General features: G+C 50.8%; 1 protein-coding gene across 1 annotated transcript in view; it reads left to right on the top strand.

Annotated features, from left to right (window-relative positions):
* Window positions 1-829: 829 nt before the first annotated feature.
* HEG1 (heart development protein with EGF like domains 1) overlaps window positions 830-16,060 on the top strand; it is an 89,972-nt gene continuing 74,741 nt past the window's right edge. Inside the window, exon 1 of the mRNA XM_042998336.1 lies at window positions 830-1,148. Coding sequence (XP_042854270.1) covers window positions 830-1,148 — 319 coding nt within the window. The remainder of the gene's footprint in view (window positions 1,149-16,060) is intronic.

Below are 16,060 nucleotides of genomic sequence, written 5' to 3'. Positions count from 1 at the left end.
CCGAACTCTCGTGCGAGCCAAAGTTCACATCGGAGCAGTGGTCCGATGGGGTTGGAGTCCGGGCTTGAGAAGGCGCTGGGGGATAGGATGACTCTCGGGTTGGCCACAGGGCGAGGCGTTAGGCTTGGCAACAGCGAACCCAGCACCAGCCCAGAGGAGTAGTGGTGGTGGCGGGAACGGGGGTGGGGGTGGGGAGGGCAGTTCAAATGAGCAAGGGGCAGTGACCGCGCGCTGTGAGGAGCAGGGGAACAGGTTCCACTTCTCTCCCATATCAAAGCACTTTGTACAATCCAGTTAGCGCAAATCACATCACCCAGTACCTGCTTTTTACCCATTTACTGTGCATTTAAGGACTTGGGAAATTCGGAGGACTCGGTTTTTCTGATTTTTTTCTCCCAGTGGCAAAGTAGCAGTGATGGGGGTGGGGAGGGCGTGTGTGAGTGTGACCGAAGTTGGCCTGCAGCGTGGCCCTCACCCCGCGGTCCCCGGCCGGCCCCCGCCCCCTTCCTGCCCTCTCCCCGCCCCCGGGCCCGGCCGCGCTCGGCCGGTGATGTCAACCCGAGGAGGAGCCGCCCGCCCGCCCGCGGCCCGCCCGGGCTAATTAGCATGTAGCGGCGCCGGGGCCGCCTCCGCCTCCGCCGCGCCCGCCCGGCCCCGGCCGCCCTCCCGCGGCTCCCCACAACTTTTGAGGCGGGGACTGCGCTCGCAGCCTCACTTCGCTCACTTCCCCGGCCCCGCGCGGCGCCCGCCGCCCGCTTCCCTCGCACCCGCGGCCGCCCCGCGCCCGCCCCGCGCGCCGGGCATGTGAGCGCGGGCGGGCGCCGCCACCATGGCCTCGCCGCCGCTCCCGCTCCCGCTGCTGCTGCTGCTGCTGCCGCTGCTGCTGCTGCCGCCGCCGGCCGCCCCCGGGACGTGGGGGCAGCCGCCCTCCCCGGCCCGCCGCGCGCCGAGCCGGGCGCCCCTCGCAGGAGCGGGGCTGGCGCGGCCGCCCGAGCCCGAGCCCGGCCCCGAGCGCGAGCCGACGCCGCCCACGCCGCCCCGGGAGCGCCGCGGGCCCGCGCCCCCCGGCCCCAGCCGCACGGCCCTCGGGCCGGCCGCCGCCACACGCCGGGGACGCTCGCGCCGGGCCCCCCAAGGCGGGAGCGCGGGTGAGTGAGAGCCGCGGCCGGGCGCCGGGAAGCCTCGGGCGGGGGGCGTGGGCGCGCTTCGGGGCCGCATCCCCCGCCCTAGGCCCCTCCGCGCGCTCGGTCCCGGCCGCCCCCCCCCCCCCCCGCCCCGCTTACCTGGGCCGCTGGGGACTCCGGGGGTGGGCCGCGAGGGAGGGTGGCGAGCGGGGAGAGTGCTGTCCTGGACTCCATCGCTGGTGGCGGGACTGGGGGGTGTGACCGTCCTGTTCTCCCCCCATCCATGGAAGAAAACTTGTCTTCCGTGGCGTACCCTGGACCTCTTGCCCGACACCTCCCTTTAACAAAAAGAAAAGAACCTCCGCCCCAGAAACCTTCCAAAGGCGCTTCTCCCACCTCGGAGGTGGTAACATCTTCCCGTCAATTCCCGAATCCCAGTCTTTTCCTATAGATACAGAAATGGCCTCTCCAGGTACAGAGCGTAACTTTCGAAGATAAATAACTGATATTTAAGGGTTCTAGCCTTGAGAATATTGTAAAGGACAAAGGATGTAGTTGGAAACACAACACTCTACTGGTTCTCTCTAAAAGCAGAGGAGGGACGGGGGCGGGGGAGGGGGGGGCAGTGTGGAGGTGGGGAGTTACAAGGGCAAACCCTTGCGAGGCAAAAGGTGACACAGGACTGCCCCTGAGCCTCCCCTTACTTTCCCATTGGGCTGCTGCTCCATACATAGCCCCTGCCTATCCTGCTCAGAAAGGGACCTGCCCCCTCTGCTCTGGACTTTTATCCAGTTCCTTCTTTAGATCTGGAAGAAATGCCAACGACCTAGGAATTCTAACTGTGACACCATTGTGACCTTGAGAATGTCACCTCTTTTGATCTCAGTTTCTCCATCTGTGAAATGGAAGTAATGATCCCTGTTTCTCCTAGCCTTCTAGTGATGGTGTGACAAAATGAAAGTAAAAATAAATGAAAGTGCTTTGACTAGTCAGCAGTGTGGTGGTGTTAGCCACTGCCTTCCTGTGAGTGACACCAGGCACATGCTCTCTCTCAGGGTTACCTGGAAAAGCAAGGTTGCTTGCAACACTAGGCATTGATTTGAAGTTCACGTGAAGGTTGAGAAGATTTCATCTAACTAATTGGCACTTTAAGTTTCTCATATCACACACACTATCTTGCGTAGGAATTAGCTTGCTTCATTGAACCTAGGGATGCTTCCTCTAAATAAGAAAAATGTTTTTAAAAAAAATACACCTCCCAGGAAAAAGTCAACTCCACGTGCCGGAGTACTCCCATCATTGCAGAATGCCTTGTCCTTGTGAATATCTAAGGCACTGGCACAAGACTGAGAAACTGAGTAACAGCAAGGGAAGAGAAGGGAGAGAGAAGCTATAAAAGACCTATCAGAGACCTACCCACTGTGTAACTTCAGATAACTTACAGCATATGTTGTTCTAAGTTCCACGAGAAAGAATCAAGAACATAAAAGAGAACATTCCCTGACTTTCTCACACTAGAAAAGTAACTAAGGAACACCGCACAGTATTTTGTAAATTTTCTAAATGGAGAGCGGGTATAGGGGATAGAGGCCATTTCGGAGGAGACACCCAGGAGCTGAAGGCAGGTTTCTCTGGCTGGGGGTCAGGCATTCTTAGCTGTGGGGCCCCAGCCTTGTTAGGGGTAGGTGGAAGGGATGCTAACTTGCAGGGACATGACTGGATAAGGCTGGCACTTGAGTCTCGTTCCTTCTCAAGGCTGGCACTTGAGTCTCGTTCCTTCTCATGGCTGGGACTCCTCACACATCACAGAGAGCTGGGTGTTACACAGGGAGAGGAACAGTGGAGGGAATTAGCCTAGGGGACTCAGCAGGTAAGAATTGGGGCTCATCTCCTTTGCTAGTTGGGACATAGGGGGGGACTCAGCAGGTAAGAATTGGGGCTCATCTCCTTTGCTAGTTGGGACATAGTGGGGGACTCAGCAGATAAGAATTGGGGCTGATCTCCTTTGCTAGTTGGGACATCCTCCCCTTCCGCCCTAAGTGACCCACACTTCTTCATAGATGTGGCAGGTAACACTGCTAGTCCTGGCTTTGCAACCTTCCCGTTGGATGCATTTTGGGAGCAGAGAGCAATGGAGGCTTTGGGTGCATGAGGCTCTGGAAAAATGCATGTGGGAGTCCCAAGAGCAGGTAGCAGGAGCCAGAGTAGTCTAAAATTTCTCTTACCTAAGCAGGTCTCTCCTGGCATCCCCACAAAGCCCACCCAAGATGCACCTGCTCTTCAGCTGATCTAAGGCTGGGCCTCAGGTGGGATGTTAGAACGGTGAGAGTAAGAAAGGAAATTGATTGCCTGTTAAAAACTGCTAGACACTAGTAACACGGCTGAGGATGCGAGCATGTCCTGTGCTTGTTTTCTGGTGGTGGCACACACAATGTCACTTAGAGGGAAAAGGAAACAACGAACAAGAAATCCAGCAATAAGTGATTTCAGTGAGTCCGAGTTTCCTAATAACCTCTCAGGATTTTCTTCGGACCCTTTTTGATTGGCCACCATGTATCACAAAGTATAATCAGTCACTTCCCAAGGCAGCAAAGTCTCAACACTGAGAGAACCTCCAGAGGCCCTCTGGTCTGCACTGAGTCCCATGTGGGTATCTGCCCTCTCAGCACCCCTGACAGATGGCCATCCAGGCTCTGCAGTAACGTTTTTGTGTTTGGGGAGGTGCTCGCTCCTGCTGGTAATAAGCCCCAAGTCTTACAAATGATGTGCTTCCTTTGATTGTCCGGGAAACTGCTGCAGCCCCTTCTGCTGTGGGGATACAGGTGGTCAGTGCCTGGCATTCATGGCTTGGGCTTCTGGATACACAGGCATCAATGGCAGGGGCCAGAGATGTCCTTTTTTCCCTTGGGGGCCATTTCTAGCCCTTTTCCTCTTGGCAGAGTGCGGGGGTCTCATTGCTGAGTAACCTCGCTTGTGTTCCATCTGTGGGTTGTTTGCCAGCATTAGGCCGCACGTCCTCCATTTGCATACCCACCTATCATCCTGCTGGCTGTTCAGATTCATCGCTGGTGTTTGAGCTGGTGGAGATGGAGACGATGCCAAGTCCTAGAGATTTTCTTTTTCTTGGTGTGTGTATTAACAGCTTAGGGCTTCTGAGCCACAGTTCTGAGCGCTTAAGTTTATATGCCTTGATTTTTGTGCTCCATAGGCCATGCTTTAATTGTGAGACCTGCAGATGAAAGGGGAAGCGAAAGCCTTAAGTCCTAATGAAAATCAATGCAGATGGGAAGAACTTTCCCACCCAAAGGGGAAATGACGCTGAGTAGCTGAGCAGCTGGCCCAAGGAATAATAATCTTAGAAAAATGCAGCTCCCTGGAGTAAAGGAAGCGCTGTGAACCCAGCCCCTCCTGGACTGCTCCATCGCTGTCCCCTGAAGTGCTGTAACGTTTCAGGCCAACTAGCTTTAGCTGCTGGGAGAACCACTACACAGTGCAGCGAAGACGAAGGCTGGGCAGGAGGCAGCCCCGTAGGGAAGGGAGTATGTGTGGCTACCTCTCCCCTGGTTGAGGCTGGCAGTGGTGGTGGTAGGGATTTCTGAGGAGCCCGCTTGCTTTGCTGGAGACTGCTCCAAATAGAAGGAAGGGTGTGGGGAAAGGGATTCTCTGTGGCGTGCATGTGTTTAAAAGCCACATCCTTTTAACCTGGCAAGAACCCTCTTATTGCTTCCCTCGATGGGCGTGCAAATGCTGAACTGGTATTTTCTGCCCAAGACCTGACTGGTGCGGATAGAGGCAGAACAAAAGATATTTGGTGCCCAGCTGGGCAGTGACTGCATACCTAGTCCTGGGAGTCTGGGGAAGGAGTCTGTGCCCTTCCGGTGGTCCCGGTGTCTCCCAGCAGCCCTGCCCAGCTGGCTGGAAGCAGTGTTCTTGGAGTTGACTTGTTGCTCTCTCAGAGACTCTCACAAAGCGAGCGAAGAACAGGTGGCGGTTGTGGTTCCGCTAGCCACTTATTGCCTTCATCCGTGGCTTCCCTCTGCCCGCCCTTCTTTTGTGTGAGTGGGAAATACCAGGGACGGAGATCAGTTTGGGTCTGTCTTTGGACTTGAAGCCTTTGAGCACCTATGTGGTCTGGTTGGCGCTTTCCCATTTAACCCTCAAAACAGTCCTGTGAGGGATAGCACTGCTCTTTTACAGCTATGGGAACTGAATCCTGGTGAGCTTGGATCACACAGTAAATGGAGGAGCCAACATTCAGACTGATTTGACCAGATTCACCTGTTGTTTCCATGGTATCGTGCAGCCCTGGTTTTCTCAGCGGCCCGATGGTTCTGGATCTCTAAGACCAGTGCAGTGTTCTGCTTCTTCTCTTCTCCGTCCCTTGCTCTTGCCCCTTGTTTTTGTTTTTTTGAGATCAGGGATGAGAGGCAGGATGTGGATATGACAGCAGTGATGGGAACAACCTGCTGAGTGGAGATCCAAACAAAAATTTTCTTTTGGAAATTGCTCAACACAAGAGCATAAGTCTGTATATATGTATAAAAATGGCATTTTATATAGACATTGTGAATTACACTTCATCTATATGCCAATTCATATGTTACTGATACCAGAGGTAGCTCTGTTAATTATTGCCCAAACTGAAATGAGTTGATGACATTCTTAATGGACTCTGCTGGGAACGTGGCCAGTGTTATGGGGCAGTTGGTATGAACACCCCCTCAACAGGAGGAGAGGTTGGATGGTACCCCGTTCTGATGCTCTAGACTTGTTTTCTTTCTAACGTCTGTACATGCCCTCTTCTACCCGTTCCCTGTTCATCTGGTACAGACAGAACAAAGATGTTTCTATCCTGGCTTCTCCCTCTTCCTTTGTGGGAGTGTGGCAGATGTGTCAGTCTGTGTCAGTTTAGCTAATCTGTGGACTCAAAAACACGGCCAAGAGCCCTTTCTACACATGAGGGGCTCTGCAGCTCTCCACCTGTGGAGAGCTGCAGAGCAAGTCGGTGGTGCCCTTCAACCCCGTCACCAGGGAGACTGTGGTGTGTTAGTGATCCAGAAGTGAAGAAATGTCACAAGCAGATCATGCCGACCCAAGGAATGGTGTGCAGAGGTGAAGAGGCTGCTGGGTGCCGGTAGTCCAGGCAGGAGGAAGGTGTGGGCTGGGATATGGATAGCACAGAGGGGGTAGGGTTTTGGCATCAGCAAAACCCCAAATACTGAAAAGCTTAAGACTTTTCAAATGGAGGTGATCAGTAGCCGGGAAGTCCGGGGAAGAGGACTTGGGAGACCTGCTAGGGTCCAGAGTCACTGGAGTGAAGACCAGACTGGAAAGGAGGATTTGTACTGATGGTGGAGGGCTCGAGAGACCTGCCTGAGGCATTTGTGTTTGTCACATCTGCACTGAGGAGCCCTGAGAGCCCTTGAGGAAGGAGCAGTATTGCGTGCTTGGTCAGTGTTCCTTTGTGCTTGACACTGGGACTCGGGGATGAACCACGTGTGGGTCTCTGCCCTTCCTACAGTCCAGGACTTAGTTCAGAAGTCTGAGAATGCTGGCAGGCGTTGTATCGGTATGATGGGAGGAAAACACTGCAAGCAGGCATGGGCTAGAATGGGAGCGGTGGAAGTTGAGAGGGAGCGTTGCAAGGGCCATTTAAAAGAGGAAGGTGGGAGGGCCTGGGGACTGCCTGGCTGTGGGGATGACGAGGACAATGGCAAAGAGCTGGCTGGCCCTGCAAGAGGCTGCCTCCGTTGGAGGTGCTTTCACTGTAAAGCCTGCAGCCTGTCCCAGCGGAAATATTGTGCAGTCACAGACGTGGAACTGAACTAGGGGGAAGCCAGGGCCAGAGTCAGCCTGGAAGGGCGAACCTCAACAGCAGCTGAAGCCACTGGAGAAGAGGAGGCAGACTCAGACCCAGTGGGTCAAGAGCATCCAGTGTAGATGGTGAGCCAGGAAGCGGCCTGAAGGTACAGCTGAGAGGGGGGCAGTCTGGAAGCTGGCCATGCATGGGCAGAGGAAGGTACAGGTAGGTTGACATGAACCTGCCTGAACTTGCTTTCTCATCCAGGTATATCCAGGTTAAAGGGGAGAGGGAGCCAGGAAGAATGAGGCCTGAGGAAAGACCACTGGATTGATTCTGAGAACTTCAGGGGAGACTTTAAGAACACAGGAAGAGTTTGTTTACCTTAAGGGAGACAGCAAACGCCCACCACCCCGGATGAAGTTTAACAGGGACAAGAACTCTGAATTCCCACCCCACTCTGCCATCAGGAATTGGCAACAGGACCCACTTGTTACTTGAATGAGAAACTTAGAAGCACTCGATATCCAGCTCCTTCCCTCACCCTCTGCATCTTTGTTTTGGTGGGGAAGGGGGACTCTTGATTCTGTTTTTCGATAGATATATCAGGGATCTGCCCTCACCATCTCCACTGTTCTGTTTTGCTCTCCCTGCTTCCATGCACACTCTCCCGCTGATCCGTGTTCACAGAGCCCAGAGCGATCTTCTTAAATGTAATTCAGGTCACCTTACTCTCAGGCTGAAAACCCTCCAAGGGCTTTGCATTGTACTTAGAATAAAATAAAGTAAAATAAAAATCCAGCCTCCCTGCTGGAATACCAGGACCTGACCCGCTGACTCTCTGGCCTCTTCTTTCTCTGACCCCCTTCTAACCACACCAGATAGTTGTGTACACATGCCAGACTCCTTCCTGTCCTGGAGACTAGGCACATGGTGCCCCATGCCTATAGCGGAACAGCTCTCCAGGCAGAGGGAGGGAACAACCAGTGCAGGCAGAGGGAGGGAACAACCAGTGCAAAGGCCCGAAGGCCAGAACAAGGTTGCGTGTTTCGGGATTGGAAAGAAGGAAGGCCATGGTGGCCAGATCATGTGGGGCCATGAGAACCACAGTAGAAAGGTCAGATTTTCTGCTCAGCGCCATGAGAGGTTTTAGCAGAGGAGTGATGCGGAGAGTAGACTAGGAAGGCAAGACAGGAAGTGAAGGTGGGAAGCCACAGCTAGTTTGTGCCTGACACACGGTAAGCATGCATAGTACTTGTTGAATAAATGATTCCTAAAATAGAAGCTAGGCCCAAACACAAAAGTTGGAGGTAGAAAGAACCATGCTTGTGGTAATATTTCTCTGACTGAGCAGCCCTCATGTTCTTGGATCATCAAACATGGGACAGACAATACCTTCCTCATACTTTACCTCCCAAAGTGTTAGGACAGTGCACTGGACAGTCTTCCCCAGGTGAGGGAGGGGGCACAGGGACTGTCATCAGAGCAGAGTGGCCCATGTCACTGCTGTGGTGCAGTGCAGGGTGCCTGGGCTGGGGTGCTGCTGTGGTAGGGGATCTCTGGAGTTAGGGGTTTTGATGTATGTCTCTGATGTGTTTGTCTTTTGCTTGCCTTCCTGCCTCCCTTGTTTCATTCCTGCCCGGGAGTTGTCAGAGGACAAGGATGCATCTCCCTGATATTTGCTTCCTTTGGAAGCCTGCCTTGCTGTCAGTCAACAGTGAGGCCATGAGGTGACATTTCTGACTTAGGATCAGGATGAAGTACAAGCATTATGGTGTTTCCAAGGTGCATGGTTATCTTTGCCTTTTAAAAATCAGAACTTTTATTTTTTTCTGATTATGTTCGTTTTGTATATTTATCATATACAATTTGGAAGGTGTAGAAAAGTGAAAGTGCCAAATGAAATACCACCTATATGCCAACTACCAGAAATATATTAAAACATTAGCAGTTGTTATATTTCTCATTTACAAGGAATACAAAATTGTGTAGGTACTTAAAAAATTTTTTTTAATGTTTATTTTTTGAGAGAGAGACAGAGAGACAGAATGTGAGCAGAGAGGAGCAGAGAGAGAGGGAGACACAGAATCCAAAGCAGGCTCCAGGCTCTGAGCTGTCAGCACAGAGCCCAATGTGGGGCTCAAGCTCATGAACTCTGAGATCATGACCTGAGCTGAAATCGGGGATTAACTCACTGAGTTACCCAGGTGCCCCTAAAACTATATATATATATATTAAATTTTTTTTAACATTTATTTATTTTTCAGACAGAGAGAGCATGAATAGGGGAGGGTCAGAGAAAGAGGGAGATACAGAATCTGAAACAGGCTCCAGGCTCTGAGCTGTCAGCACAGAGCCCGACGCAGGGCTTGAACTCACGAACCGCGAGATCATGACCTGAGCCAAAGTCGGACGCTTAACCGACTGAGCCACCCAGGCGCCCCTAAAACTATATATTTTTAAAATAGGATACACAGGGGTGCCTGGCTGGCTCAGTCGGTAGAGCATGCGACTCCTGATCTTGGGGTTGTGAGTTTGAGCCCCACATCGGGGCTGACTTTTAAAAAATAGGACACACACACACATATAATGCATGTATATTTCCATATGGTATCCAGATGGATACTGTTCTAGTATATTGTAACTTTTTTAAAGCTACGTCTTTATTGGATATATAACTGTTTCCAGTTTTTCACTATCATAAATAATGTGATGAACGTCTTTGTGAATCAGCTTTTGTATTTGTCTCTGATTATTTGCTTAGTGTTAATTCCTGGATGTGGAAAATTTTAAGATCCCTGACAATACTACCAAATGGTACCAAATTATTTCAACAGCATTGTGTGATCTCACAATGTAGATCTCACCACACTCTGTGTATCACCAGGGATTTTGATTAAAACACGGTACCCTTCTCCTGTCTTTCTTTTTCACCCAGATATCTTCAGATAGCGGTGTGTCTGTGTGTGTGTGTGTTGGGTGTGGTCAATCACAGCATCTCTCTACTAACCCTATATCCGGAAGCTGCTGGGGCTCCACCTTATCCTCTGGTCTGAAGCAAGTTGAAGAGAGGATGTTTCAGTGGGTGACTGATTCTGCAGGGTGTCTGACCGGCAGGAAGTGTGGTGGATGCTGCTGGTGGAGGTGGGTTCCTCCAGAGCAGGCAGCAAGCTCTCCACCGTGTTGTGTCAGCGTGGCTACATCTGGGCAGGGAGGCATCCGAGCCAAGTGCTTTGGGCAAAGTGGCCAGGCAGAAGGGCAACACGAGTATTTGAGAAGGAACTGTCATGCAAAATTTGGGATGGAGCAAGAGAACACCACAGGGACCTTGTAAATGAGAGCCATTGCATTGGCAATATTGATCCTTTAAATTTTGGCATACTGGGCAAAATTAGATTTCAGTTTGGGGTCTATAAGAACATCTTGAGACTTCTCTTTATGTTCAGAGAATCCTAGACTCTCCAGGTTTGAAGGGAACTTTAAAAAGCTGTCTTTATTCATTAAATGGCAGGCTTGTTTCCAAAATAAGTAGGGAAAGGGGCTGTCACTCTTTTGCCTCATTTACCCTGGTTGATTTCCAGTCAGAGTCAGTAAATTTCACTTTGCTCTCAGAACCTTTTGGTCTCTTTGTTCAGGACATGATGCAAGATTCGAGGTCACCTTAGATTAGGAGATATGTGACAAATCCAGACACTTCCAATTGAGTGATATGACTGGCTGCATTTCACAGACGTGGTTTTTCCTGGAAAGGTTCTGGAAACCAGTGAAACAATTAGACAACCATGATAGTGGCAGAGCTCTAGTTGGGGCTGGAAATGGTGCTCTAGCAATGTGGAGTGGCCAGAGGTCGGGGCTGGTCCAGAAGGTTCAGGATCAAGTTTTGGCTCTGCCACTTAGACACGGGGTAACTTTGGGCATATTGCTTCCTTCTCTGGGCCTCCATTTCTTTATCTGTGGAATGACGGATTGGCCATCTGATGCCAGAAGCTTCATTCCTGAGGGTCCCAGCTTTATCCTGTGAATACCTCCTGACTTCCCTGATGTTGATCTGAAGTGTGAGGAGACTCTACATCTGGCTTCTTAGCTCAGGGTCGGGAGCTGTGGCGCCTATGTGAGGGACGAGGAAGGGTACCTCACAGTGGGTCTTCATGTACACCTGTGGGCCTGCTAGACCTCTAGCTCCTTGAGAGGAGGCACAGGTCATATTCATCTTTGGCCTTGGCCCAGGGAGCATCTATCCAACTTGTGGCTGCCACCCACTGCCCAGGTGGTATTACAGCAGCACCTGCACCACCATGTGACCTAGGGCTCCTGTCATAAGATCTCTTAAGGAGCTAGAAAGGCCATCTCTGAAGTCTACAGAGACTGTTAAAAATGGACACATTCCTTTTGCTTTATACCTTGGTTCTGGGATACTTGAGCTTTGCAGTATTATGCAGGCTTTCCTGTCACGTAGGAATGTTTGAGGAAAGCTAACAGGTCTGGTGGTATGGCAGGCAGGCTCTGTGCTCCCAGTTCCTGTGGTTGTGGGGGCCTCAGGGGAGGCTCTGATCTCACTGGAGACCCTGAATAACAGCAGCCTCCATGTCTCTTCTGGGAAGGAGCTGAGCTACTGGAAGTGAGGAGATGGATGTGATACCTTTGACAGACTTCTGCTCAATGTCTTTGATAAGTTGGGATAAGAAGTCCAGGGAGGAAGACAGGTGACAAGAAGAAGGTGGAGGCCAAGGTCAAGCTCTCTAGCTGACCCTGTGCCATGCTGGGCCATGTGCATTGAAGCAGTCATATTGGAGGAGGGAATAGTGAAAATATAGGAGAGAGACGCCTGGTTGGAATCTGGTAGGATGTTGTTCTTTGTGCAAGGTCATGATTGGTGATTATCATGAATCAGGCTAGTATTGAAAACTACTCTATTTTCCTTCCCTGGGTGGTAGGGGGAGATGGAAACAGCTTCAACATGGGGATAAATTTCACTCCTGAGCCTCTGGGGCCACCAGGACTTTCGTTGTGCCATGCAGTGAGACTTCTTCTGGGGTCATCTGTTGCTAGGATATGTATAAGAGCCCTCTGGCTGTGCAGTCACAGACCTGGGGAGGTCCTGGCTTGGGTGTCAGACAGCCTCAGTTTAAACTCCCAGCAGTACCACTTGCAAGCTGTGGGACCTTGGTAGGTTACTCAGTCTCTCTGTGCCTTCAGTTTCCCATCTGTCAGATGGGCTATTAATGGGCCCTACTCAGGAATGTAAGGGTCATATAGCCTCTGTAAAACAGACTGCTTGTTGCTGGGCAGGAGAGCTCTGTAAATACTGGCCACGAGGATGCTCCTGAAACCATTGCCTGTTTATACTGACCTTTGGACTGATGACAACACCCTCTTCACCTCCAGGTTCAGTGGATGGGGGACAAGTTCTGAATGCAAAGGGGTCAGGTCTACTTTCCAAGGACATTTGCTACTTGGTCCCCCTCCCCTTCCCCGGGCCCCCCGAACCTCACTTCTTGGTATTCCTAGAACTTTCTCTCCATCCTTAGCTTCCAATGCAGGGAGGAAAGAGCACAATTTGAAGATTTTAAGTCAGAACAACTAAGTGCCACTTATCCAGCCCTCACCTGCAGTTATCTGCGGAGACCAGATTAATAATGCACGTGAAGCAGTAAGGATTCAATAAAAATGGTATGTGAGGTGTGACTCGAAAGTAATAAACCTTTAAAATCAGTCATGCTAGGACTTCTGTTGTCAAAGGGTACTCTCCTTCAGGTCAGAATTTTTGGAGGTTATTGACACATACCTCAAAAAGCATTCGAAGGAGCTGGGAGGCCCCTTTAGAGCCAGTGCCTGGGCCACAAGCAACTCATTGGTGTTTCTTTGTACTTCTCCATCATCCTGGATCCAAAACGGAGACACCTATCTCGATCCCCTGCATCAGTCACTAAATTGGGCTTGGAATTTTTGTGTGTTTCCAGAATAATCCAAATCTATTATCAAGGGATGAAAATGTGTCCTTATTCAGTAAACTCAAAAATACTCCTCAGGCGCTGTTGAAGATTGTAGAGAATTTTAGGAAACAGTTTGAGGAGTAACAGTGTTGTTGGATTAAGTAAGATCTTAATGGGGTTTCTTTGAAGAGGACCATATTCATTGGTAGGTGAATTCCTGTGGTTGGTTAGGAATTATTTATAGTATAGCTGTGCCTTGTGGTAACGGAGTGCTGCTGTCTATAGCCACAGGCGGAGTTCGGGCAGAGAGATGCCAGTGGTGGCTCAAGAACTCTGACAGGGTCTTAACCTCTTTGCTTTCTAGCTGTGTGGCAGGGGGCAGCTGCCTAATGTCCCCGGGTCTTACTTTCCCTATGTTAGAAATGGGGCTAATGCTATCTATCCTGCTTCCTAGACAAGGCTTCCGAGGAGGAGCAAATATAATTATGACCACAAAGGCATGTTTAAATGTAGACACAGCGAGTAATTTGAGTCAGAATACAATGAACTTACTGTGCCCTGGGCCAGGCATCCCATCTCTGGGCCTGTTTGCATATCTGTAAAATGGCGAAGATACTCCCAGCTCCATCCACCTCGCAGTGCTATCATAGGGGTGAGATGGAAACTCATCCTCGTGGACAGGCTTTGTGAACACGCACGTGCTGTGTATTTGGGAATGCCTCCGGCATTATTATTACTCTAAGTGAGGTGGCCTTTGTGGAGCAGGTAGATGCAGGGGGATGTGTAGAAAGTAGGAGAGGAAGGGGAGAGAGGGACAGCATTCTGGGATGTCTCACTGGCCTGTTGTCAGTCCTCCATCTCTGTCCTCTCAGCTGCCTCTGGTCTTGGTGGCTAGCTCTTTCTCAGCCTCTGTCCCACCCAACCAGTAGGATGTTCTTCACAGGCCTGCCCTTGGCCTTCTACCTGCAGCTCGGTTCAGTGAGTGTTTACTGAGTCCTCCCAGGAGCCACGGTCTCTCCTAAGGGACATAGAAATATGATCGAATATGTTATAATTATACAACAAGTTAAAACAGTAGTCAAGAGGGAGCGAGTTCTCTCTGGAAAAAGCTTCTTGGGAGTGGTGTTCCCTGAGCCAGTTGTGAGAAAGCAGTCAGATTTTGCCAAGGCCCAAGGGAAAGGGAGCAGGGCACTTAGGTAGGGAAGTCCACAAAACAGAGGCACAGAGGGAAGACATAGCATGGCTTCACCTGTTTTCTCTGAGGAGGTGATACCCACAACTATCTTTCTTCTCTTCAGATACCCAGTCCGATTCCTTCAGCCACCTGCCAAACATCTGCACAGTTGTGCTTCACTTTCAACACAACAGATAATGGTTATAAATGCAAGCATGTCATCTCCCCCCTCCCCCTGCCCCCCCCGAGAACCTGTCCTTCCTTTGCTTGTTTATGGTCCCGTTAATTTCTCAGTCACACATTCAGAACCTCAGCCGTCTTTGTCTCGCGGCTTTTTCTCACTCACATGGGATCACCACCGACTCTTCCCTTTGTCACTTTCTTTCTTCTTCTGAATCCTGTCCATACTCTTAATTCCTTTCGGACAGTGGGCAGCGTGGGCTGCCGGGATGTCCCCATTCGGGTCCTGAAACTGCAGTTTGGATCCAGGGGTCCTGGGAGACACCCTGGAAGCCTGCCTGAGGAGCCCTGCCTGTGTCTTTCTGGCTTTCCCTCTCAGAGTATGTTGCCATGTCTCTGTAGCTCTGTCTTCATCTTGTGCTTGCCATTCTTATCCTTCATTCTTTTTCTATTTCTGTATTATTATTATTATTATTTTAGATAGTTTATATTGAAGGCCTTTGGAGTCAGACAGACCTGGGCTGGGATCCCAGTGTATTATTTGTGGGATCCTTGAGCATCTGTTTGATCTCTCGACACCTCAGTTTCCTTATCAAAAAAAATGGGGACAATAATGGTGCCCACCTGCCAGGGTTGTGGTGAGAATTAACTGGGACAGTCCATGTGCAATGCCTGGCATGGTGCCTGCAGCGTGTATCTGGGCTGCTGTCATTATCCTCATCCTCGTCTTCGTCGTAATGACCCTACTCTGGCATTCTCCTCCCTAGCTTTACTCTCTCCTCCTCTCTCTGTAAGTTTCTCCCTTTCTTTCTACTCCCTCATTTTATATCTTTTTCTTAACTGGCTATAGCATACAACTGACTTTAAAAATATTGGTTATATTTGAGGGGCGCCTGGGTGGCACAGTTAAGCGTGGTTTCGGCCCAGGTCATGACCTCACATGTGTGTGTGTGTTGGAACCCCACATCAGGCCTTGCGCTGACAGCCATCGGCAGAGCCTGCTTGGGATTCTCAATCTCTCTCTCTCTCTCTCTCTCTCTCTCTCTCTCTCTCTCTCCTTTTCCCTCTGTGTCTCCCCCACTCACACTTGTCTCTGTCTCTCTCAAAATAAATAAATAAACTTAAAAAATCTAAAATCTAAAAAATGTATATATTACATATATATATTACTTGTATTTGAATCAAGTGTCAAGTTTCCCAACTTAGTTGTAAAGGCCTATTGGTAAACCTTTCATTTATGTCTCTAAATAGGTTTTATATATGCACCCCCACGGGCTCCCAGTGGCCCACGGTGAGAGCACCCCTTTCTGGGGCTGGCGGTGACAGCCGCGGCCTCCTCCCTTCCCTTCCCCAACCTGGCCCCGCGGGCCCTTTGTGCTGCAGCATCGTTCCACTGTGTACATTTTCTAACACTGTAAGCCTTCCAGACAAATGATGTTTCTATGATTTCCTTAGAGTCCTGGGCCCCTTCACACAGGTCTACGGAACAAATTATGGCAGAACTTAACAAAAGTCAGGTGGCCGCATTTCATGTCATTCGACCTCCCCGCCTCCCTCCCACCTCCCCTCTTCCTCCTCGGAACCAGGATGTTTTTCCTTGCCTTTTTATTGTTTCGTCAAGCTGGCAGGCCTCCTTTGGCGGGGCTCTGCCACCGGGCTTCCTCTCTGGGTGTGAGTGAATGTTAGGGTGACAATACAGGAGACAGGCCCGCTTCCCTGCCCACCCCCCCAACTTCATCTTCAGGCGCCACAGGGAGCTGCCCCTTAGGCCCCCTTCTCGAAACCACCTCTGCTGAGCCACCTCTCAGCCCCTCCACGAGCTGTTTATCTTTCAAAGAATGAGAGGAGC

The sequence above is a fragment of the Panthera tigris genome, chromosome C2 (assembly GCF_018350195.1).
Source record: "Panthera tigris isolate Pti1 chromosome C2, P.tigris_Pti1_mat1.1, whole genome shotgun sequence".
Lineage (NCBI taxonomy): Eukaryota > Metazoa > Chordata > Mammalia > Carnivora > Felidae > Panthera > Panthera tigris.
Note: the sequence above shows the minus strand (reverse complement) of the source record. Positions and strands in the feature narration are given on the sequence as shown.